At 51.3% G+C, this 24,764-nt stretch overlaps 1 protein-coding gene across 1 annotated transcript in view; it reads right to left on the bottom strand.

Annotated features, from left to right (window-relative positions):
- The window catches only part of epha10 (EPH receptor A10), an 80,740-nt gene that overhangs the window by 43,046 nt on the left and 12,930 nt on the right, over positions 1 to 24,764 (bottom strand). The window contains exons 2-3 of the mRNA XM_084696281.1: positions 16,501 to 16,565; positions 14,100 to 14,772 (exon numbers count right to left, since the gene is read on the bottom strand). Of these exons, the coding sequence (XP_084552407.1) occupies positions 14,100 to 14,772; positions 16,501 to 16,565 (738 nt within the window). The remainder of the gene's footprint in view (positions 1 to 14,099; positions 14,773 to 16,500; positions 16,566 to 24,764) is intronic.

The raw sequence follows: 24,764 nt of genomic DNA, 5'->3' as shown, positions 1-24,764 counted from the left end.
CCCTCCAGGGGAGGAGCCTGTGTCTGTATGCTAGTATTGATTGGTTTCAGCTGGGCCTGTCAAGAGACCCTGCCTACCCTCACTGCAACCAGAGAATGGACACACACGTACGCACACACATACAGACACACACACATACACACACACTGTGCCCTCCCAAGAGTCAGAGAATATTTGTCTGTCTATCTGTTGAGGGGGGGGGGGGGAGGGGAGGGGGTAGAAGATGGGAGGACAGGAGAGAGGGTAGAAGAGGGGAGGACAGGAGAGAGGACAGGAAAGGGGAGGGGAGGAGAGAGGAGAGGAGAGGGGAGGGGAGGAGAGAGGAGAGGAGAGGGGAGAAGGTTTCTGTTCTAAGAGGCCGGACAACCCAGACCAGAACAGCGAGTCTGTATGCTGAAAATAAAATGCTGTGTTTAAGATTTCTTATGCTCCAAAAAGTAATCTAGTTGACTCATACGAGCACACATACTCAAACAAATACAGTATCAATGCTACAGTGGAACTTTTGCACACACACATACCCACTGGCAGGTTCTTCATGTTTGGGACACTCTCCAGTGTCCTGGCATCATGCTGATGCTCTGACAGCACATTTTACCCAGCTGATTAGTGACACTGAATCCCCTTCCTGTCAGCATTCCCTTACTTCCTGTCAGCATTCCCTTACTTCCTGTCAGCGTTCTTTCCTTGGCCAACCCCTCGCTAACATAATGACCAGCTCAGCTCGCATTTGACAGGAGTCAGGGGTCAAACTTCCTTCAATGAAATGAATGGAAGCTGGATAAGTTGTATAAGCTACACGAGTGGTTTGAATGTCAGTTTTCTGCTATTTTACAGACATTGCTACTCTGTGTAACAAATTAACTGTCTTCTGAAAATAACCCTGGACAAAAAGGTCAAATTACAGTTCTAATTCTCAAAGTTCCTCTAAAACGCTGCATTAAAATGTTAGCTGTGTGACAGCTGTTAACCCCTGGACTCTCACGATATTTCAGCTGTGGTGAAAATAGCATGCCAATGCACTCACTGCACAATTACTGTCTCTGGCTCGGAATAACAGTGTGTGTGTGTCCTCATGTGCGTGCTAGTTCTTAAAAAAGTGATTGGAGGGAACATTGCAAAGACCCCCCCACCCTCCCCCTTCAAACACCCCACACACGCACTGTACACATGCACTGTACACACGCACACACTCGCACGCACACTACCTGCATTACATCTCTATCTTATACACCGAAAAGGTATGCAGTGTCAAGCTTGCACACACGCACATTACTGAACCAAAGATATGTCTCTCTCTTGGGGGCGTTATGAATTAGAGATGATCCAGGGCTTTGGTTCTTCCAGCGGAGAGAAGCAGCTTCACGGCAGCTTTACCCAGGATAGAGAGAGAGAGAGAGAGAGAGAGAGAGAGAGAGAGAGAGAGGGGCCGGTAGCAGCGGAAATGGAGGGAAACAAAAGAATGGTGGGAAGAAGGAGGAAGGAGGTGACTCTGGGGTGTTCACACACCTACAACAGATCTCTCCTTTACGTTCCTGCTCCTCCGTTCTCCTCTCTTCCCTCTATCCCCTGAAAGCCTTGCTTTTTTCCTCCATCACAATTCCATCCTGTCCAACTTCAAGAAAACACGTGTGTGTGTGTCTGTAGCTCCCTGAGACTGGGTCTAGGAGTCTAGGAAGAAGGGGGAGGGTAATATAGACATGGCTGCAGCTGTGTCTTAGCCAACACACACAGTCACACACACACCAGCTGTGACCTTAACTCTCACAAGCACGCACACAGGCCAGCTGTGTCCTCGCCAACACAAAAACACACTTGAGTGCACCAACAAGCGAACTGCAGGCAGTCTACATTGGGGTCTACAATGTGACAGTGTGACAAATGTGCTGATGGGCAGCAGAGCACAAACAAAGTGTTCTGGTACCTGGAGGTCAGTAAGGACACATACACACACTCTCACACACATTCATCCAGCAAGAAAGTGTGTGATAGAGTGAATGATCGATCGACCAAGTGAGCTTGATTTATGTGTTTCAGATCGGGGGGGGAGGGGTGAATGTAGGTGTGTGTGGTCTCTATTGGTCATCCATTTGAGAGCTTGTGATTGACGGATGGCAGTACATGTCACTTTGCCACCAGAAAGCACTTGACAAGTTCCTGCTCTGGCAACAGAGATACAGAGAGAGAGAGAGAGAGAGAGAGAGAGAGAGAGAGAGAGAGAGAGAGAGAGAGAGAGAGAGAGAGAGAGAGAGAGAGAGAGAGAGACAGAGACAGAGAGAGAGAGAGAGAGAGAGAGAGAGAGAGAGAGAGAGAGAGAGAGAGAGAGAGAGAGAGAGAGAGAGAAAGAGAGAGAGAGAGAGAGAGAGAGAGTTATACAAGGTCTTCTTAATATTCAGCAGAGAGAGAAAGAGTGAGTGAGTGAAAAGAAAGAAAGAAAGAAAGAAAGAAAGAAAGAAAGAAAGGAAGAGAGCTAACATTTGACAGTGAGAAAGAGTGATGGTAAAGAACAAGAAAACACAAAAAGAGAAAGTGAAGAAGAGCCAGATAGGAGGACTGCTGTGTATTGATTCCCCCTCTTGGCTTGTTTGTGGCGCTTCCCTGAGCGAGGGTGTGCGGCCTTTTAGGGTCCAGGAACCAGAAATGGAGGGAAGGAGGGATGGAGGGAAGGAGAGATGGAGGGAATGAAAGGGGTAGAGGAGAAAAAGAAGGGATGGAGGGAGGATAAGAGCTTTGTCACCAGGGGTTATTTGCTTTCTCATGCTGAGGGTATTGACTGGCCCTGTAGGATGTTCTCACATAGCTAGCTTACAATACACACAGACATACACACACACACACACTCACACACCACGGACACAGGCACAAACCTGCATACACCCTTACATAATTTGTTGTCATGGATTCACAAGTAAGCACACACAAACACACATGCAATAGGACACACACACATACACACTAATCAACACACAGTTGTACCCCTGGCAGCCCATGCATCCAATGCCCATGCTCTAATTGGCATTATCCTCAGGCAGACAACAGTGCCGTAACCTTGGCACACACACACACACGCACACACACAGCATGGCGCTGGTTACGATGGGCAGTGGGCAGGGGAGAGAGCGAGACAAGGAGGAACAGGAAGGTGGAAAGTCATCCATCTAAGACATGGAGGAGAGGAGGGTGTGTGAGGTCACAACGGTTGTCCCCAGGAAGTCTGGGAGGAGGAGGAGTCTAATCCCTCCTCCCATGTGGTGTTTAATGGTTCAGCCCAGCGGTTGAGGCAACAAGCAGGAGGCCTGGACAGGATCGATCCAAATCCCTCAGATGGGGGTGGAAAAGTTTGTCTTTGAAAAAAGGAGCTGAAGGGTGGAGAGAAAAGAAACAAGTTAGGGGAAATAGAGAGGGCGGGGTAGAGAGACACATGAAGGAGAGAGGCCGGAAGAGGTATCGACAATAAATGTTTTTACTGATTTGCTGTTTGTGTGTATGTGAGCGAGTGTTGCCCTGAGTGGAAGTCAACCTTTAGAGAAGTACACAGACATGTACACACACACACACACACACACACACAACACTCTTCAAGACACACAGGCAGAGCATAATATATCCACATATTTCACACACACACACACTCTGGGTGTGCAGAGATGCCACTGTCTGTTTCCGTTTAGCCCAAAAACTCCCTCTGTATCTGGATAGAAACGCTAAACCGTAAGTAGATTTATATGAGTTTCTTGATAATACGTCCACCATGTTTTTTCTTTGTATAAACAAATAGGTGCATTAAAGGGTAAAAAGTAAGGGGATTTTTTTTTCTCATTTTTTTATTGTTAATTAAAATTGTACCATAGGGCTAACCAGCAGTCATTGTTTGATTAATAAGCCGAATAACGTATTTGGCTTTGGATACATGCAACACACACACACACACACACACACAGTACACACAGTACACACGTACTCCCAATAGCAATCAGTGAGCTGCAGTAAGAGGCAGCCTCCAGAGCTGTGGTGATGGATAGCATCCTCTGTTCAGGCCTGCTGTACATTTTACCCCTCCACCTCCATCTATCCCTTCATCCATCCACCTCTCCCCTCCACCTCCATCCATTCCTCCATCCACCCCTCCACCAACCCCCCCCCCCCTCCCCTCCCCCCAGGTGTAAATCACATCAGTAGAGAAGAGAGAAATCCCTTCATATCAGAGAGAGGAGATTAGAGAGAGGAACACAGGCCTGTGGATTTAAATAAGCATCACCTCCCCGACAGGAAGCCTCGCTCATCCTCAAACTGGGACAGAGACCCAGGGACATGTGTGTGTGTGTGTGAGTGTGCGAGTGTGTGTGTGTGTGTGTGTGTGTGTGTGTGTGTGTGTGTGTGTGTGTGAGCGAGTGTGTGTGTGTGAGCGAGAGATAAGTGCATTATGGAAACAATCTGCATAGAACATCTCTCCAAGAATGTACAATGAGGTTTTGTACTTGGTGGGCTGTGAGGAGACATCTAAACACACACACACGTCTGATAACATGCAAATGCTGACACCTGAAGGTCAGTGGCTGCCGCCTCCCTCTCTAATGCATTCTGGGACAGGGGAAATTAGTGTTTTTTTTTCCCTCTGGGCACCACCTTTATTGGGCCCCCCTCCCCTCCCCCGTTAGGTGGAATGCACTCCCCGTGGTGATGCGTGTCTGTCACACCGCTGTTTAACACCCTGATGGAGGACAGCTTTATGGAGCCATAAACTCAACACGCTCAATATCTTCCACTGACACACAGGCACGCATGTGCACACAAAAAAACAAACGCACACACACACACACACACATACGCTACCGGGCAGCCGTGAGGAGAAGAGGGACAGACAGACGGAAGAGAAGAAGAGATGAATGAGGAGCTCCACTGCCTGGAGAATCCTGACTGGCTGCAGAACAATGGGCCGTTCTCTCCTCGACTCCGTGGCAGCAGGAAGCTTCTGGAAGGCCACAGAGGAGCGGCACATGTTAATATTTGATAGGACATTGTTCTCAGTTTGAGGTTTCGAACGAGAATGCCATGGAGATAGGAAGTTGAAGTTTTGTAAATCCTAACAAACAGGCCTATGACGGTCTGTTGTTGAAGCTCATTACCATCTGGACAGTCTCTGGTGTGTGTGTGTGTGTGTGTGTGGAGGGGGGGGGCAGGGGGGGCTGTGACATGTGACTGAAGTACATGGTCAACAGACGGTGAGCAGGTCTTTGGCTTCCTAACGTTACTGCGTCACAAGATGAGGGGATGGAGGGACAGATGGGGAGAGAAGGAGGAGGAGAGAGATAAAGGGGTAAAGTAGCAGTGGGATACAGGGAAAGGGAGTGAGAGAGAGAGAGAGCAAGAGGGATAGAGACGGGGTAGAGAGAGAATTGAGAAAAAGAGAGTAGGGGTAGAGAGACGGGGAAGAGAGAGAGAGTAAGAGACACAGGGGAGAGAGAGAGAGATGAAGAGAGGTAGAGAGCAATAAAGAGACAGGGAGAGAGAGGGATAGAGAGACAGGGGGAGAGCGAGAGAAAGGAGGTAAAGAGGTAGGGATTACAGTGAGGGGTAGAGAAAGAGATTGAGAGACAGGGAGAGAGAGAGAGAGACAGAGAGAGAGATGTTGTTTTTGTTCTCATGGTCCTGCATGCGTTGGACCATGATTCATTGCAAATGAAATGTCACCCTGGCAGGTCGTAATGCTGGCCGGCCCGCTCCCCTGCAACGTAATTGAATTTTACAACCGTATAAACAACAGCCACTGAGGAGTGTGTGTATGTGTGTTATTAATGCTGCTGTTTATAGGCGAAGGCCTCTGATATGCTATCAGAGAGATTGTAAGGGAACCCTTGGGGATAGTGGCAGAAATTCACAGACAGACACACACACACAAACAGACACACATATAAAATGACCCTTAGTGCAGTTATATCTGCACTCCCTACACCCACTTTGACAAAAAAATGACATATAACACACACACACACACACTGCTTTTTACCAATGTTTACTTATTTATAGATTATAGATGACAGTCATTTAGTGTCCATATGCAGTGTGTATTAACTGTAGCAGTGTGTATTAACCTCTAGGCAGTAGACAGCAGATGGCAGACGAGAGAGCCCCCCCCCCCCAAAGGCAGCCCCCCCTCCCGCCCCCCTCCTCCGCAGGTCACTTTTATCCTTCAGGCGTAGGAAGGAGGGGGGGGGGAAGCAGGGGATGAGGGGTTGGGGCCGCATAAAAAAAGCCCAGGGGAGCGTTCAACACCTTTATCACCAGTTACAGCTCGCAGAGTTTTACGGCCCGCTCCTCTGCACGCCAAGCCGCGGCGAGCCGGACGCCGTCTGTCGGTCCGTCCGACCGCCACTGCCTCATAAAGTCGGGCGGGATTTACACCCCACGCCAACGACGGCCACTTCAAAATGATGACACGTAGAGAGAGACGGACTGAGCCAGGGTGCTCAAGGGGTGCTGGAACGGTAAATGAGGTTTGTCCGTCTGCCTTCCTGCCTGTCTGCCTGTCTGTCTGCCTGTCTGCCTGTCTGCATACCATCCTGCCTGTCTGTCTGCTTGTCAACCTGCCTGCCTCTCGGTCTGTCTGTCTGCATACCTGCCTCTCTGTCTGTTTGTCTGTCTGTCTGTCAGTTTGCTTGTCTGCATACCTGCCTATCTGTCTGTTTGTCTGCCTGCCTGTCTGTGTGTCTGTCTGTCTGCCTGCCTGCCTGCCTGCCTGATCTTTAAAAGGGAAGTACAAGTCCATCAGTCACTATATGAGCTGTAGAACGGTGAATGAAAAACGATGGGACTGTGTGTGTGTGCGGAATGCATATTTGTGCAAGAGTGTGTGTGAGTGTGAGTGAGTGAGTGTTTAGGTTAGAAATATGTTTCTGCTTGCCAATGTGAGATAGTGGAGAGGATTTCAGACCTGAGAATGACACAGTGTCTGTGTGTTTATACATGCATACGTGCATGGAGTGTGTGTGTGTGTGTGTCAGCACGTGTCCTAGTCCCAGCAGGAGCAACAGTGTGTGTCCAACCCTCCCTGCTGATTCTGACCTTCCCTCCAAGCAGGGGGTCCCCTCTTTCCCTCCTCCCCTCCATCCCTCTATCCGTCCATCCTTCTCCACTCTGAGGGACACTGCTGGTCCTTGATCTTGGAATAGGAGAGAGGCTTCATAAATACACCATCAATCACCCAGCTAGGAGCCAGTCAACCTACTGACAGACAGCAAACAGAGAAGGATGGGCTTCTGTGTACTGTATGTGTGTTGGTGTGTGTGTGTTGGTGTGTGTATATGTGCGTGTCAAGTGTGTGTTAAAATGGAATGTATGTATGAAGTGTGCCCTGCATACCTTATTAAAAGCTTGAGTGCTCATACACACACACACACACACTCCACAAAGACAGATGGTGGCGAGAGTAGATGACTAATTCAACATTACATTGACACTGTTCTGGTTGGAGAGTGTTGCCTGTCAACCTCCTCCAAACTCACACACGCTATTCAGGGCTGACAAACCCTCTTCTGGGTGTGTCTGGGCAGGTGCTTCATGCGAGGGCTTCTGACACACACACAGAGACTTGGCTGAGCTACAGGCTAGCTGAATGGCAGACAGGAGGAGGCAGACTAGAGGTGATGGAGGAGCAGACATGGTGTGGTTCACACTCCTGAGGGACCGATACACAAGCCTCCCTCTGGGGGTCTCTCTGTTTGTGTGAGCAGGTGTGTGTTTGTGTGTGTGTGTGTGTGTGTGTGTGAGCATGTGTGTGTGTGTGGTATCCAGGAGCCTGACCTAGAGGGAATGAGCTGCTGAGTGGAGTCAAGATTCTGAGGGCAGGAGGAGAGAGAGAGAGAGAGAGAGAGAGAGAGAGAGAGAGAGAGAGAGAGAGAGAGAGAGAAAGAGAGAGAGAGAGAGAAGAGAGATAAGCCAAATACAAAATGCAGAAGGAAATGCCGGCATCAAAATGAGATCTTTCTCTTTCCTTCCCTCCTCCCTCCCTCCCTTCCTTGAATACCGTTGTCCTTCTCTCGCTCTCTCCTTCCTTCCCTCCCTCTCTCTCTCTAGGTGACCCACATAAACCCGAGTGCCCTCCAGGAGCTGTCTTTAACACACAGTCCAGGAAAGGTTCCAGAGAACATTCCCCGGCGGGTGTCATTCAACGGGTGTGTGTGTGTCTGTATACAGGAGTGTGTCCATACGGGATTTTGTGTGTGCAGATCTGTGTGTGTGCACGTATGCGTGTGCCTGTGTATGTGTGCGCGTGTGCGCTCGTGTGCGTGTGTGTGTGTGCGTCTGTGCGCTGGGGGAGCTGAGCAGAAGAGACAGAAACAGATGGAGTGAGTTAAGGACAAATTGCATGTGTGGGTGTGGGAGTGAGTCTGTGTCTGTGCACACATATGTGCCTGCCTAGGTGTGTGTGTGTGTGTGTACGCAGAAGAGACGCAGGTGTCCCTGTCATCCATTTTCTATGAGGGCGGGGGGGGGGGGGAGGGGGGAGGGGGTGACAAATGACAACAAAATGAGGGGGCAGATCACTGGGCACGGCGATGCCAGGCAGGCTGGCGGAGTAGGCTCCCCCCACAGGGAGGGGCCGTGGCACACACACTCTTCTGGCCAGCCTGGCGCTGAACGAGGACAGCAGCCGGCTTACTCACACACGCACACACACACACATGCACACACACACATATAAGAGACAATCACAAATGTACAGATCGCGAGTCCCCGCTGAGGAGCGCACACAAACACAGACAGGCAGTCCCTCTAACGCACACTCACCAGAAGGTGTGAATACATTCATGGAGACTGAAGGGTAACAGGGAACACGGGGCCAACAGGAAGGGAGGAGTGTGTTCAGACCAGGCGGGTCATCTGGGTGCAGGGAGCCGCAGGCCAGCAGAGGGCAGATTCAAGGAATGAGGGGCGGTGAGGACAGGTGGAGGATGTGGCACATGCATAGTCATCCTCAGATTGCCTCTGTCATTGGAGAGCTGGAGGCTGGCATGTGTGCCTGTGTGGTTGTGTGTGTGTGTGTGCGCGTGTGTGTGTGTGTGTAGGTGACAGACAGAGAGTAAGAGGGAGAAAGAGGTATCTGTCATGACAGTTTTCAGAAGAAGTGGAAGAGTACACTTGCCTCAGGGAAGAGAGACACGCGCGCACACACGCTCACAGACACACGCACACAAAAACACACTCAAAAACACACACACAGACACACTTGTCATGAGACAATAAAGCACTCTAGATGGGAGCGGACCTGTGTTGAGATGAGAACTGCATGTACTCACCGCTGGTCCCAGACCAGCCCCTAACCTCACCTGACCTGACCTCAGCCATCAGGACATACTCAGCGCTGGTCCCAGACCAGCTCCTAAACTCATCTAACCTCAGTCCTCAGGACATACTCACCGCTGGTCCCAAATGAACAACCAGCCTCACCTCCCTTAACCTCAGCCATCAGGACCAGATCAGCTTCATGTGGATTCCCAGCCTTCCACGAGGCCAAAAGAGGTGAGGGCAGACCCAACGTGACCAGACACACAAGCATACACACACACACAGCCTGTGTAATCCTGCGGGATGGCACAGATTATGCAACAAAGAGAAGATTACTGAATGCCAGAGAAAAAGAGGATCTTTCTTTTCACCTGTGTGAAAATGTGAGAGGGAGAGATGGGAGTGGAGGGGGAGTGAGGGTGTCATATGAGGCCACACAATCATGCTACAGTTGGCAGGTACTCTTTCTAACTTTGAATCGTTGGTGTTGTTCACAACTCAACAGCTCAACAACTCACAGCTCAACACTGGGAGGATGTGAGTCAGCCTCCAGGAGAACCACAGGTGTGTGTGCACCGGCACTTCCTGACTTCCTTCCCCCCATACGTCCTGTCTCTCCTCCCCTTCCCCCCCTTCCTCCTCCCTACCCTTTCCCCACTCGTTCACTTTCCTCTCCTCCCCAAACTGCTTAAATGCTCTTCTTTATTTATTCACAATGTCTCCATGTCTTCCCTGATCCCCTCCTCTTCCTCTTCTCCCTCTCCTCCCTCTCTTCCTCCCTTTTAAAGGTGAAGGTTTGGCCCTGCTTCAACTCTCCAAGGCGTAGTGTGTGTGTGTGTGTGCGTGTTAAGTGTGCGTGTTTCTGTGTGTTGCATTGCCTGGGGTAGCTAAATAAATACATTGGAGGGCGGTGTTGGAAAGCGAGTGCCTTTTTCTCCCAGTAGACAGGTGAATTATTTAGACTGAGAGGGGAGATGGTGAACATTAGTGGGACATGGGCTGGAGGGAGGGGGGGGGGCACCAGATGGGCAGAGGTGGCACTGTGCCAGTTAGGGCCGAGACAGGGAGAGAGACAGAAAGTGAGAAATGAAGAGACTGTGGGTGAGGGAGTGGGGGTTGGAGGAAGGAGTGAGAACAAGCAAGGAGCACATGGCAAATGAATCGGGAGAAAAGGGAAAGGGAGAGTGTTGGGGGGAGGAAGGGAGGGAGGGCAGGAGAGAACGGCAGACAGGAGAAGTAGGAGGGCGACAGAGGGCCAGAGCTAAGACGCATACGAGCAGGCTCGTGCGCCAGCTCCCGCTCTGACACACACACACACACACACAGACACACACACACACACAGACACACACAAACTCAGACACACAGACGCAGACACACAGACACACACAAAAAGATTAATCCCATGGCCTCTCCAGATTCCAGCCTGTTAACCTGACTCACCCCTCCTCACCCTGCCACATGGTCCCCCGCGGGTGGGAGGAGGGGGGAGGAGGGGAGGAGGAGAGCGGCAGTTTCAGGATGAACGTACAGTTCATGGAGCTAGGGATGGAGGGATAGGAAGCAGGGGGGGGGGCAGGGAACGAGAAAGGCACGGAGAGAGAAAATGAAGGAGCGAAAAGCCCCCCTCCACAGCAGTAGAGGAGGAGGAGGACAGGAGGAGTAGAAAACAACCAAGAACTACAAGAAAAGATGCTGGGGGCTTCATCTCAGACAATTACAGAGCGCTGTGTTACAGCAGCCTAATTAAACCACACACACGCAACATTTGAACATGCACAGCACACTTTAACATGCATACGGGAAACCGTACGCACACACACAGCTGCTGAGAAAGTACACATATGGAGCTCAACACTTCCTTACTAACAAGATGACATCACTCATGGCCCCCCTGGTCCCCCGTTGTGGCATGCTACTGGCATTTAAAAATGAGTGTGTTTGTGTGGAAGGTTGTATTGCTGTGAGAGTGCGTGGAAGTGTCAGCGGGTTCTTACGTGTATGTGTTTTTGTGTGTGTATGGCTGAGTGTGTGTGTGTGTAACTGTGCTTTGTATGAGTGTATGAGTGTGTGTGTGTGTGTGTGTGTGTGTAATTGTGCTTTATATGAGTGTGTGTGTGTGTAATTGTGCTTTGTATGAGTGTGTGTGTGTGTGTGTGTGTGTGTAATTGTGCTTTATATGAGTGTGTGTGTGTGTGTGTAATTGTGCTTTGTATGAGTGTGTGTGTGTATGTGTGTGTGTGTGTGTGGGCTGCAAAGGTACCGAGCAGGAATGTGCTAGGTGAAGGAGCCCACGTCCATAAACACACACGTGTGTGTTTAAGTCGACAGTAAAGCAGTGGTAAGCTTACACAGATGGCTTCACCCGAAGAACAGCTCTACTGTACTATTCTCCACATTGCATCCCCCTCTCGCTCTGTTTGTCTCTCTCTCTTTCTCTTCTGTTTCCTCTCTCTCTTTCACTGTCTCTCTATCTCTCTCTTCTGTTTCCCCTCTTCCTCTGTCTCAATCGTATTTGCCCTCACTGGTCTTCTTTCTGTTTATTCTAACAGCAACTGCTCAGACATAAATAGACATAAATAGGGGGAAGAACTGAGAGAGGAGTAGATCGTGAGAGAGAAAGAGAAGGAGAGAGAGAGAGAGAGATGGAGAAACAGAGAGAGATAGAGAGATAGATAGAGAGAGAGAGAGAAGGAGAGAGAGAGAGATGGAGAAACAGAGAGAGATAGAGAGATAGATAGAGAGAGAGAGAGAGAGAGAGAGAGAGAGAGAGAGAGAGAGATAGAGAGAGAGAGAGAGAGAGAGAGAGAGAGAGAGAGAGAGAGAGAGAGAGAGAGAGAGAGAGCGAGAGAGAGAGAGAGAGAGAGAGAGAGAGAGAGAGAGAGAGAGAGAGAGAGAGAGAGAGATGGAGAGAGATGGAGAGGGGTTCTGGTCTGTACTCCTGCAGGTTCTTGTGTGGTCTGGTTGGCTCTGCAGCTCCATGCAGCATCAGTTCCTACTCAGTGTACTCAATACTATTGACCTGCCCTGAGCCACACTCCTCACACACACCAGCAGAAGGAGGTGTAAGTACACACACACTCTCTCACACACCACACAAACACACACACACACATTAAATACACACACTCTCTCTCACACGCACACACACTGATATTGGCTATGACGTTGGAAAGACATGTTCTTGGATAGGATACATACTGTAGTGAAATGTGTCCTGCATCTCCCCCACCTCCACACACACACACACACACACACACACACCTCTTTATGTTTACTCCTCAGACTTCACACAGCCACAAGAGGACACTGATGCTCTGCAATGTGTGTGTGTGCGTGTGTCAGTAGGTGTGTGTACGCATGCATGGCTGCCTGCCTGCCTGTCTGCCTGTGTGTGTGTGAGTCCTGTCTCCCTGCATAGTGAGTCCCAGCCTAATTCTTCAGTTTAGTGGAGCATTACTACAGATCAATAGCCTGGGTGCTGGGGGACAAGATGGGGAGAGAAGGGGAGGAGAGGGAGGGGGAAGAGAGGAGCCAGACTGGCCCTGTATATCCATGTCATTAGAGATGGATAAAGACACTGGGGACCTCCCTGCCCGGGACAGACAGGACCAGCTCTACCACCAACACACACTCTCTCTGTCCGTCTGGCTGTCTGTCTGTCTGTCTGTCTAGCTGTCTGGCTGTCCCTTTGAGTCTCTTCTTCAATCTCTGTCTCTGTACCCCCCCCCCCCTTCTCCCCCCTCCCGGCTCCCCACACACACAGACACATATCCTCTCTTCTTCTTATTCAGTCTGTATTTTTGAAGATCAGAGGTCTGACCTCTTCTGCCCTCCTCAGCTTGGAGGTGTGGGGAGGCTTCTGGTCCAAGGTCAGCTTCACATTCAGGATCATGGCTGTATACTCTGCCAAGAGAGGCAGAGCTAACTAATCAGCTAACTGAGGCAGAGAACTGAAGTCTGAAGGGGCAGGAAGGCTTTATACAACCTCTCTTACTTTTCTAAAAGAGGCACCAATGCTATTTGAGTGTGTGTGAGGTATGTGTGTGTATGCGTGACAGGTATGTGTGTGTGTGTATTTATTCCCACACGTTCATCCCTACTCATAGTAACAGCTCACCTCTAACACACATAGAGAGGCTCCTGGCTGTTCTCTTTTCTCCCAACAAAACACTGTCTGCTGTCCCCCCTCCAGAGACTACAACCCCCACAGTGCATTGCACACAGGCACAAAATGGAGTGTGAAAGTTGACACCACACACCAGTTGCTGCCACGGCGACATGAGCCACAGGTCACGATGCTCAGCTGAGCCACACAGCCTTCTGCGTCACAGCAGTGTGTGTGTGTGTGGGTGTATGTCTACTGACCACGTGCCACCTGTTAAAATGCCCTGACATACGTATATCTGAGAATGAGAACATTACTCACACACACACACACACAGCTACACACACAGCTACACACATACTCCCACAGTCAAACCCTCCTACCCTCGCAGTGACAATGTGACAATGTTCTCAGGGCCCAGACTGCCCGTGTCACTGATGATGTGGTGACTGTGACATGGATGTCATCGTCAGGAACACTGCCAGGGCTTGTTCGCACAAACACTCATCCACTCTTCCATCCATCCTTCCATCAATACTGTTCATCTGCAATTCAATGTTTCACCAACCTTCACCAACACTCCACAGTCCATCTCTTCCACTCCCCCATCCCTTCATCCATCCCTTCTTCCATCCCTCCATCCTTTCTTCCATTCCTCCACCCTTCCCTCCATCCCTCCATCCTTTCACCCCTCCCTTCCCCCTACCTTCACAGCTGCTGTGTCCCTCCTCATAGCCCGCGCTGCAGCTGCACTTCCCGATGGGCACCAGCCACTCCCCCTCCGCGCTGCAGTGCATCCTGGGAGGGCTGTCCGTGTCCACCTCCGAGAAGTTGACGCAGGAGCCGCGGACCTCGACGAGCGTGGCGAACGCCGCCTCCGCCACCGTGTCGGGGAACACGGCCAGGTTCTGCACGGTGGCCAGGCAGCGCTTGTAGTACACCCTGACGGCCACCAGGGCCACGCAGGCCCCCACGTCCTGGAAGGCCAGGTGGAAGCCCTTGCGGTTGAGGTGCCCGATCTCCCTCACCTCCGTGTTGAGCTTCATCTTGCGCTCGCCCAGGTCGCCCTGCGTGAAGCTCTCGTCGGCCGCGATGGTGTCGATCTTGGTGTAGCGGTCCTCGCGCGTCACCTGGCCCAGGTCGCGGTCGGACTCCACGTACAGCAGGTTAAAGGTCTCCTTGCAGGTGCCCGCCACGCCAGGGATGCTGTTGCAGTCGCGCAGCGTGAACTGCAGCTCCACGAAGATGCGCTGGCCGCCGCGGCGGGCCACCCAGCCCGTCTGGAGCCAGTTGTTCTGGGGCGTGGGCTCCATCACGTTGCACACCTGGTAGGTGCGGATGGGCTTGTACTTCTCGTCCACGCCACTGATCTCCTCCCACTGGGAGGAGGGCGGTAGATAGGGAGAAAGAGGAGGAGGCAGAGAGATGGAGGGGGAGAAATATAAAGGGGGGGGGGGAGATGGGGGGGAGTGGCGGCAGGGTTGATGAGGTGGAGAGATGGCGAGAGCAAGGAGGAGATGGAAAGAGGGGGATGAGAGAGGGTGGAAGACGAAGAGAGGGAGATGGAGAGAGAGTGAGGGAGATGATGGGTGAGCAGGAGGGAAAAGGAGAGCAGGAGGGCAGTGGGTGTGAGTGACAGAGAGAGAGAGAGAGAGAGAGAGAGAGAGAGAGAGAGAGAGAGAGAGAGAGAGAGAGAGAAGAGGGAGATGGAGCGGGCGAGATTGGGAATGTGAGAGAACAGAAGGAGGGAGAGGGAAAGAGAGAAACAGAGACAGATGAGTGTGGATCACTAGAGATGTTGGTAATTCAGTGGGTAAACAGTGGGTGTGAGTTTGTATCACTATGATACTGAGGTGGAGAAACAGAGTGACTAAGACTGCCTCCAGACTCATCTGTAACCATGACTGTGTGTGTGAATGTGGGACTGTGTCTACACTATGTGTATTCATCTCTGGCCAGGCATTAACCGAGGTGTGTCTTGAATTTAAAGTGACAGAGCGGGTTTCCCACAAGGCTCGTCAACAGAACACAGAGATAAACAAGCTGGTCAGGTCTCCATAGAGACCATGAATGTGTAAACTCACAGCTGTCCATTCTGACATTAAGGAGAAGAAAGGAGAAGAACAGGAGGGGAGTGCAGGGAGGGAGGGCAGCTACTCTACCACAGATTCATACCTTCTCTGTATGAATCCAGCTTCTGAAAAGTATATGGGATTGCTTTATTGATAAACCAAGCATGGCACATTGATTGGTACATTAGATTACGGACTAGAATTATAGACTGTGATTAAGTGATGAACGGCAAAAACATGTTTAACTGAATATTGGTTATCAATGGATCCAAGTTGGGAGAATGAATCTGGATGATATGTGGGTCTCCCACAGAGACAGGACAGAGACTGTGAAAGAACACAGCATGGTGCGACCTCAGCTAAGCACTCCTGCGTGGGGAGGGGGGGTAACCCTGACAAGTCCATCCATCCTGGATTTACACAGTTTAGTGGGAGGGAGGGGGGACTTGTAGTCCCCATCGATCCATAGAACCTTCTGTACAGTATGGGTGTCTCCCCTTGGCAGGAGACACTGTAGTTGTAGTGGGAGCTGTGAGGAGGGGGGCCCAGACAGCAGACCCCCTGGGCCCGCTCCCAGATATATGTACCAGTCATAACTTAAGTGGGGCTTTTACAAGGCAGGTCGATTCAGGGAGGACTATTCATCTGCTATGTCTGCGACGGCCGTTATGTCCTGTCTGGGACTACACCCCATTGATTAGTGAGGGGGGAGAGAGAGGGAGAACAAGAAAGGGAGTGAAAGAGAGACAGAGACCGGGAGAAAGACTGAGACAGGAGGAGAGAGAGAGGGTCTCACTCTGGGTCCATTTGGCCAGAGTGGTGTCTGGATCACAGCAAACAGAGAGAGAGCAGCATTGTGCATGGTCCTGCTCGTCTCTCTCTCTCTCTCTCTCTCTCTCTCTCTCTCTCTCTCTCTCTCTCTCTCTCTCTCTCTCTTTCTCTGACTATCAATCTAACTTTATATTGTGTTGTGTGTATAAATATAGTTATTATATATACAGTTATAAATAAGAGTATTACACAAAACAGACTCACTCCATTGGAGGGGTATGACGTCCAGCCCAGCTCTGCCTGGGTCTCTTTAGAATTCAGCAGCACCACTAGAGAGAGATGGAAAGTTGAGGTGGTGGAGAAAGAAACAGGGAAGAAAGAGAAAGAGAAGCATTAAGGGTACAGGAGTTGAAAGAGGACTAAAAGCCATGAAACAGCCTTGTCACATTGAAATTCATCATCTCATTCTTTTGATGTAAGTCTGTAGTGTCTTACAGATACAGGGTCAGGGGCAGTGAGAGAGGAGAGAGAGACAGAAAGGAGAGAGACAGAGACAGAGAGAGAGAGAGACAGAGAGAGAAAGAGAGAGAGAGGAAAAAGACAGAGAGAGGGAGAGAGAGAGAGAGAGAGAGAGAGAGAGAGAGAGAGGAAAAAGACAGAGGCAGAAAGAGCAAGGGCACTCTGTTTGAGGACAAGAGAACCTAAAACACTATTATGGAAATAGGGGTTACAATCAGACAGAGGTGGCTGACATGATTGTATAATATGCACTTAGAATAATAATATAACTCATAACACTGTGGATTCGACTGATCCACAAAGCTCCATTGTGGTGTGACATTAGAGAAACATGGGGGCGAAAACGTCTTTTGTTAAGTGCACTGACACCATCTGGGCACTGAATTAAGGCCATTCTGGCCAACCTCCCTCCTACTACTAACTACAAAAACAAGTCACAAAAAAAGGCTTCAGCACCATGGACAGGGGTGAGGCCTGCGCTGTTGTGATGTGTGTGTGTCAGAGTCAGTTGATTGTGAGTTTCAGCACCATGGACAGCTCCACTGAACCACAGCGTGCTAGCTCCAGGACATTGGCCAGCACTTTTCCAAACCTGGCAACCCCATGCGCACATGTTGTCAAACCTGGCAACCTTGGGAGAACCCCCATACCCAGCAGAACTGCTTAACAGGACCTTGGCCAGCTCCCCCACATCCCCCCATCTGATACGACTACAACCTGAACAGAGGGAGCCTGCACCGTCCCAGGAACAGTCAGGGATGCAGAACAGAGAAACCTACAGGCTGGTTATACAGGGACTTGGCCGTCTGCACTTGTAGCTACATCAAACACATGAGCCCACACAGCGAACCGACACCACCTCCCTGTTAGAATGTCAGTGTCTTGGCATGGCAGCGTGGCAGCGTGTCAGCGTGTCAGCGTGTCAGCCCCAGCAGAACATGGCTGCCCTCAGCTGACCTCGCACCTTTAGGGGCGCATAGCAGACGCTGTGTCGGCCGTGCGGAGCTCAGGGTGTGTGTGTGGGAGTTATCCCTAAGGACAGCAGAGTCTCTAACTGTGAGTCTGCTGGTTCCTGTCTGACTGACTGCTGCTGCTTAGAGCCCCCCCCCCCCCTTCCCCCCCAGCCGGGCTCTGTGTGTCACTGATAACACACGGACGACCGCACACACACACACACACTGTACAAGCTTTAAGCGGGTATTAGTGTGCACGCGCGCAAGAGGGAGACAACAGGCACCGGTCAGCTCCTTTTGGATGACTCCAGGCCCTGACAGCTAACCATGGGCAGCTAACCCCTTACCACGACATTAGAGGTCACTCGCATGCCTGTACCCCCCCCCCCCCCCCCCCTTGTCAGTCGAGCTGTCCTCCAGCCATGGCCCATTACGGTCCATTACGATTGGCTTTCATTATTCACAAACCATCAGGCCAAAAGCTCACACAGCAGTATACTACCTACAGTATGTCCATTGTGCTTTTAGTTTTGAAAGGTACATGCTGTACTGTGCAGTGAAACTTTCATAGGTACAATTATTTGGAGTGGCTGAGGAGGGTTTTTGGTGGAGATGAGGGTAAATCGTCCCTTCATCCGCTTTTCATCCTCTCCACATAATGCTCATGTGTAGCCCTGAAATACAGCAGAGATAGAGAACCAGAGAGATACGGGAGGGAGGGAGGGAGGGAGGGAGGGAGGGAGGGAGGGAGGGAGGGAGGGAGGGAGGGAGGGAGGGAGGGAGGGAGGGAGGGAGGGAGGGAGGGAGGGAGGGAGGGAGGGAGGGAGGGAGGGAGGGAGGGAGGGAGGGAGGGAGGGAGGGAGGGCAACTAACAGAGAAGAGAAGAGAAAAGAAGAGAAGAGAAGTGATGCCTGTCCTACAGGATTACAGCTGTGGTCTGTTGGTGTTCCTGTTCTAGGGCACATCCTAATGAGAGGGCACCTCTTCTAAAACAGAGGGTCAAAAGAGAAGGCCAGGTAGTAGATAGAAGAGAAGGATGGATGTACTTTATCTACAAAGACCAAACACGGCAGGCAACAAAGATGGTGCATGTTTAATCTCCAACACGCACAACTGTACACATGCAAAAACACACTCTACTAGACACAACTGCGAATTATGAAATGAGCTGGATAAAGTTCAATAGAAGGGATTAGCATGCTGTTACTATGTCCTCCCACAACCCCTGAATAATGTATCCCCACCAGACCTTCACAAACACACACACACACACACACAGAGAACTTGTCCTGGAGCTCAAGATAAAGAGAGAGGAGAGGGAGGACAGTACACAGGACAGTTGCCCTGAGGCTAATGTCTAGGCATTATCCCTATAATAGACCATTACTAAGAGGCAGGGGGGATAAACACGCACACAAACACGAAAAGGCTTCCACATACACACACAGAAACACCCACGCGTACACACACACACAAACGTGATTGAACTCAAATAGGACAAATCTGCAGCCCATGAATGAACAATAAGTAGTGCACAGCCTCTCATAAACACACACACACACACACACAGCAACCCCCGGGGGCATGGTCAGATAGCTGTATGGAAGAACAGTGGAGTACGTCAACACCATACCCCTGCGTCCCCCTTTTACAGCCTCATAAAACACTCCACTCCAATAACAGGGTCTAATGAGCAGCGTTCACGACTCACCATACACCTAATGCTAACGCCCACCAGCACAACAGTCCAGTCACCATACACCTAATGCTAACGCCCACCAGCACAACAGTCCAGTCACCATACACCTAATGCTAACGCCCACCAGCACAACAGTCCAGTCACCATACACCTAATGCTAACGCCCACCAGCACAACAGTCCAGTCACCATACACCTAATGCTAACGCCCACCAGCACAACAGTCCAGTCACCATACACCTAATGCTAACGCCCACCAGCACAACAGTCCAGTCACCATACACCTAATGCTAACGCCCACCAGCACAACAGTCCAGTCACCATACACCTAATGCTAACGCCCACCAGCACAACAGTCCAGTCACCATACACCTAATGCTAACGCCCACCAGCACAACAGTCCAGCACATTTCGAGAGGGCAGCTTGCGCCAATTCTAACATGGGAGTGTGCAGCCCTGTACTGCTGGGTCCGTCAGCGTGTCCGTCTGGCTCTTTGTGTTTGTGTCTTGCTTCACCACAATTGTCATCTCCATCTCCAAATGACTTCCTTTCTCCTCCATTCCCTTTGCCTCTTTCCCCCCCCCACCCTCCCACATCTCTCTCCTGGGTCCGTTTTCCACATGACTGTGTAGGACTGCTGTCTGGCTCAGAGAGGCAGCCTTGAATCTGAATGACCACCTGTTCAGACCAGACGTGGGCTGGGGAGAAAGAGAGAGATAGGGAGCGAGGGAGAGAGAGAGAGAGAGAGAGAGAGAGAGAGAGAGGGAGGGAGAGAGGGAAGGAAGGACAAGAAAAGAGCAAGAGACAGAAAAAAAGGAAATTGACCGCTTCACCTCTCCACCTCCTCTTCACTCTCCAGAGGGAAAATGAGACAGGAGGCGAGAGAGAGACGGAAAGAGAGAGGGATGAGATGGAAAGATGTCATTACCGGTTCACCTGCCAGTAGCTAGCTCTGCTGTTATCATCTTATCATGTCTCTGAGCTCAAAAGACTAGATAGAAAAACCCTCAGACTGACAAACTATCACCTACTACAGAGAGAGAGAGAGAGAGAGAGAGAGAGAGAGAGAGAAAGAGAGAGAGAGAGAGAGAGACAGAGCGAGAGAGACAGAGCGAGAGAGACAGAGAGAGACAGGGAGACTGATTGAGAATCAGAAAGAGAAAAAGAGAGCAAGGGGGGAGTTTTCCATTTTGGAGCCGAGTTCTTTAACAGGCTGTAATTGACTGTCGGAGTTGATATAGTCAAGGCCAGAGGAAGGTGCCAACTCTGATTCTGTGTGGGAGCAGCCAGGTGATATGGTGACAGGGTCTCTGCCTTGGACTGTACTGAGGGCAGGCCTGCAGGCCAGGGCCTTGCCCACCATGCCTGTGTTGCCCCCTGACCCTTGGGTCAGGCTAAATGGGGTAGAGGCATACATGAGGCATGGCCACCTTGAAGGGGACTGTGTGGGACAGTGGAGCAATGGTAGCTTTGGAGCCAGCAGGCTAGGGTCTAGCTAGCTGGCTGACTGGGTCCAGCAAACTTACAGGCTGGGTTTAGAGGACTGGCAGGCTGGTGATCTGGCTGGCTGGCTGAAGCTTGCAGCGTGGCAGGGTCCAGCTATATGGCAGGACATAGTGGACATGCGGGCTGGCTGCCTACACATTGCGAGGGATTCTGCAATGCTGAAGGGGCCAGGGCTGTGCTGGGGTTATGCAGTCTGGGAGACTGGAGTCCCCAGACTTCAGCATGCACCTATAGAATAGTGAATCACTGGGACATGTTGGGGTGAATTTGAGCTCATCCATGCATAAACAGCAGCATTCAGAAGTCCTTGACTGAAGGGATGGAAGCACTCGCGTGAGGGCTTATGGTGCATACAGTAAAGAGAAAGATTGTTGAGGAGTATAAGTATATACTGGAAAGGATTAGCTCAGGTCCCGCTTTTAGCTCATTACCTGCAGTAATCTATTTCTTGGTCTTCTAAAACATTTAAGAAAAACCCATGCAGCAAGGTCGAGTGATCTGAGGTAGCTGGGGAATAATGGAAGCACCCCGTCTTTCTCTGCCGCACACACAGAAACCCATTCCACTCTCCGTCTCTCAAAAGGACGTGCAACCTTTGTCACACACTGAAAAAACACAAACGCTTTTGCTCTCTACGCAAACACAAACACACATTCTAGTTTTCTCTCTCCTACGCACAAACTCATACGCACGCATTCCATCACTTTCATACACAAACACACACACACACCCTCTCTCTTCGCATCACGCACGATTGCGTTCCCCTGTAACTGCGTCGAGCCGCAGAGTTAACCCTCTTTGTTTGAAGGTGTCCCGCTTTAAATGTCATCCTGCGACACCAGCATCTAGCATGCTTGAGAGGAGCTTCCAGTACCTGATAACCCTCTCAGAGGCCTGCTGAATAATGGAGACAGTATCACTGCTGCTGCTCTCTCTGAGTCCCTCCAGACCCAGAGAGCTGCCGGGACGCAAGATTCACCCAGGCAGGCAGGCAAGCAGGCAGGCAGGCAGGCAGGCAGGGAGGCAGGCAGGCAGGGAGGGAGGGAGGGAGGGAGGGAGGGAGGGAGGGAGGGAGGGAGGGAGGGAGGGAGGGAGGGAGGGAGGGAGGGAGGGAGGGAGGGAGGGAGGGAGGGAGGGAGGGAGGGAGGGAGGGAGGGAGGGAGGGAGGGAGGGAGGGAGGGAGGGAGGGAGGGAGGGAGGGAGGGAGGGAGGGAGGGAGGGAGGGAGGGAGGGAGGGAGTCAAGCAGACACCAGACTGAATCTTCCAGACTAACTCTTACATGCTGATTCTGACAATCTAACTCCTACACTGAGTCTTACAGAACAGAGAGCAATGGTTTATGAGACCGTCTGTTCACAGGCTGTTTGTCTATCTGTCTACAGCTGGAGTATTGAGTTTGTGTGTTTGTGTGTGTGGGAGGGTGCATGACCCTGTGGTGCGCAGCATTCTGTCTTATTTCCTTCTCTCGCCCCTTCACTCTTTCATGTATCCTTTGCTCTCGCGGTCACTCCATCAATCTCCCCCTCTCAGGCTCTGCCCCTCAGGCTCTCTCCCTCCTCTCACCCCCTCCCAGCCCTCTTTCTCTCCCCTCTCTCCTCTCCTCTCCCCGCCCCTCTCTCCCCCCTCTCGCCCTCCCTCCCTCCTCCTCTCTTATTAATGAGTGGTGGAAAGGGCAAGGCGGAGTGGTTACATAAGGAGAGGAGCAGCGAGGTTTGTGCTGACTTTGTTTTCCCTCTACTTCAATTTGAGAATCCACTTTAGATTAAATTAGACTGTCTCTACCTGTCTCTACCTCTTTTCGCTCTCCCCCTATCCCTCTCCCCCCTTTCCCTTCCTTCCTTTCTGCTCTGACAGCCAGAAGATGGACTGCTACCTGAGGGCCTGCCACGGTCAGGGCTGGCGCAAGGCTGAAACACACACACACACACACACCATGCACACACACACACCCTGTACATGCTGCACTGCTGTTGAGGTGAAACATTGGAGGCTCAGTCCGACTTCTCCCTGTCTATTCAGGTCAGAAGTGATTCAGCACCAGAGGTTTTATCGAGAAAAGAATACACACACACTCACACACACACACACATGCACACTTCATCAGTCTCAGTAGCCCGGAGCGACAGCCGGGTGCTGACTGCTGCAGCTGTGCGCTGTCCCGTGGTTCGGTTCAAATCTACCCTGCAGAAGGACCGGTTCAGCGACTCAGCGGTGAATAAAGACAACAGCCGAGCCCAACAGCACACTGGGCTGGAGGGAGATGGAGATGAAGGGATGAAGAGGTGCCAGGGGAAGAGGGAGGTGGGGGGAGGTGGGGGGAGGTGGGAGGGGAAGAGGGAGGTGGGGGGAGGTGGGAGGGGAAGAGGGAGGTGGGGGGGGGGGAGTGGGGAGGTGGGAGGGGAAGAGGGAGGTGGGGGGAGGAGTGGGGAGGTGGGAGGGTGGAATGAAAAACTGGAATGAAAAGCATAAGGACCGTTTCTCAGTGGGGCCATTGTAAACATTGTGTTGGATTTGACTAATGGGTTCGGACAGTGGTAGTCGGTCCCACGCTGACCACTGCGGTCCACAGAGTCCCAACGCTACCAGTCACACCATTCACCCCCCCCCCCACTCCCCCTCCTTCCCCTGTCTACTGAATCCAGCAGAGCAGAAGGGGGAGGGGGGGGCTCTCATATTGGTGGCGTGGATCTTCATTCCATGGATGGACAACGAATGGATGGATGGATGGATGGATGGATGGATGGAGGAGGACAGATAGCAGGTGAGGGAGCGTCGGTCAATACCACACGCCCGACCTGCCGATCGACATAGGGCCGACAGCCAATCAGTCAATAGGCTCCATATGTAGCAGTGGTTGGGAGATGAAAAAAAAGAGAGCCGGATCGATAGGGCAGAGAAACAGACTGTCAGCGCTAAAACAAGTCTGGATAAATGGAGGGTGAGACAATAGCACTGTAAATGCAACGCACACACACACACACACATATACACACATGCACCACAGAGCCTGGAATAAATAAATCAGCTTGGTTGTGTATTGGGCAGCGCCGGACGCAGAGGTCGAGCGCACGCTTGGGTGTGTGTGTGTGTTTGTGCTTGTGTGTGTGTGTAGTCCCCTGGTCCCCCTCCAGCTCTCTGCTGTGCAGATGGACTTCCTGACCTCTGCCTGGGAGTCACGGGAGACGGGAGCGGAGGGAGAGGCCAGGTGGAGCTCAGCGTCTGACTGGACCTCATCAACACCACCAGAGGAAACCACTGGCCTCTCCACAGAAGGACCGTATCACTGGGCAACACACGCACGCACACACACACGCACGCACACGCACAAGATGGGAGACAAAGAAGTACCAGAATCTCCACCCAAAGAACAATAAATCACACACTAACACTGTGGACTCTTATCACTGATCACATACAAACACAAAGGGGTCCTTGGGCGATCATCATCATTAATTATGGAGCTACGGCGCTGAATAAATGATGTGAGTGAATTGGAGGTTGTGGCTGGGTCCAGTCTGAGTTCCAGCATGTCAGTAATTAATGAAATCTAACAGCTGCTCTAATGAGAGATAAAGCTCCTCCACCACAACATATGACTCTCTGCCCCTGCAGGCAATCCACCAGCGCACACGCACAAAGATTCCCAAAAACTCATACATTCACTAATGCACACACACACATACACAGGCAAACACAAGCACGGTCGGACAGGCACACATACAGAATGAGCGATTCACAAGCACCCTCACGCTCTCCGCTGTGATCCTCTGGGAGGGGCACAGCTTCTGCTTTTCATTAGTACAACTGTCAACCTCCACAAATCCTCCTAGCAATTGTCTCCTTGCATTCC

The sequence above is a fragment of the Hypomesus nipponensis genome, chromosome 4 (assembly GCF_054491055.1).
Source record: "Hypomesus nipponensis isolate SF chromosome 4, ASM5449105v1, whole genome shotgun sequence".
NCBI lineage: Eukaryota > Metazoa > Chordata > Actinopteri > Osmeriformes > Osmeridae > Hypomesus > Hypomesus nipponensis.
This window is presented reverse-complemented; position numbering and strand designations above follow the sequence as displayed.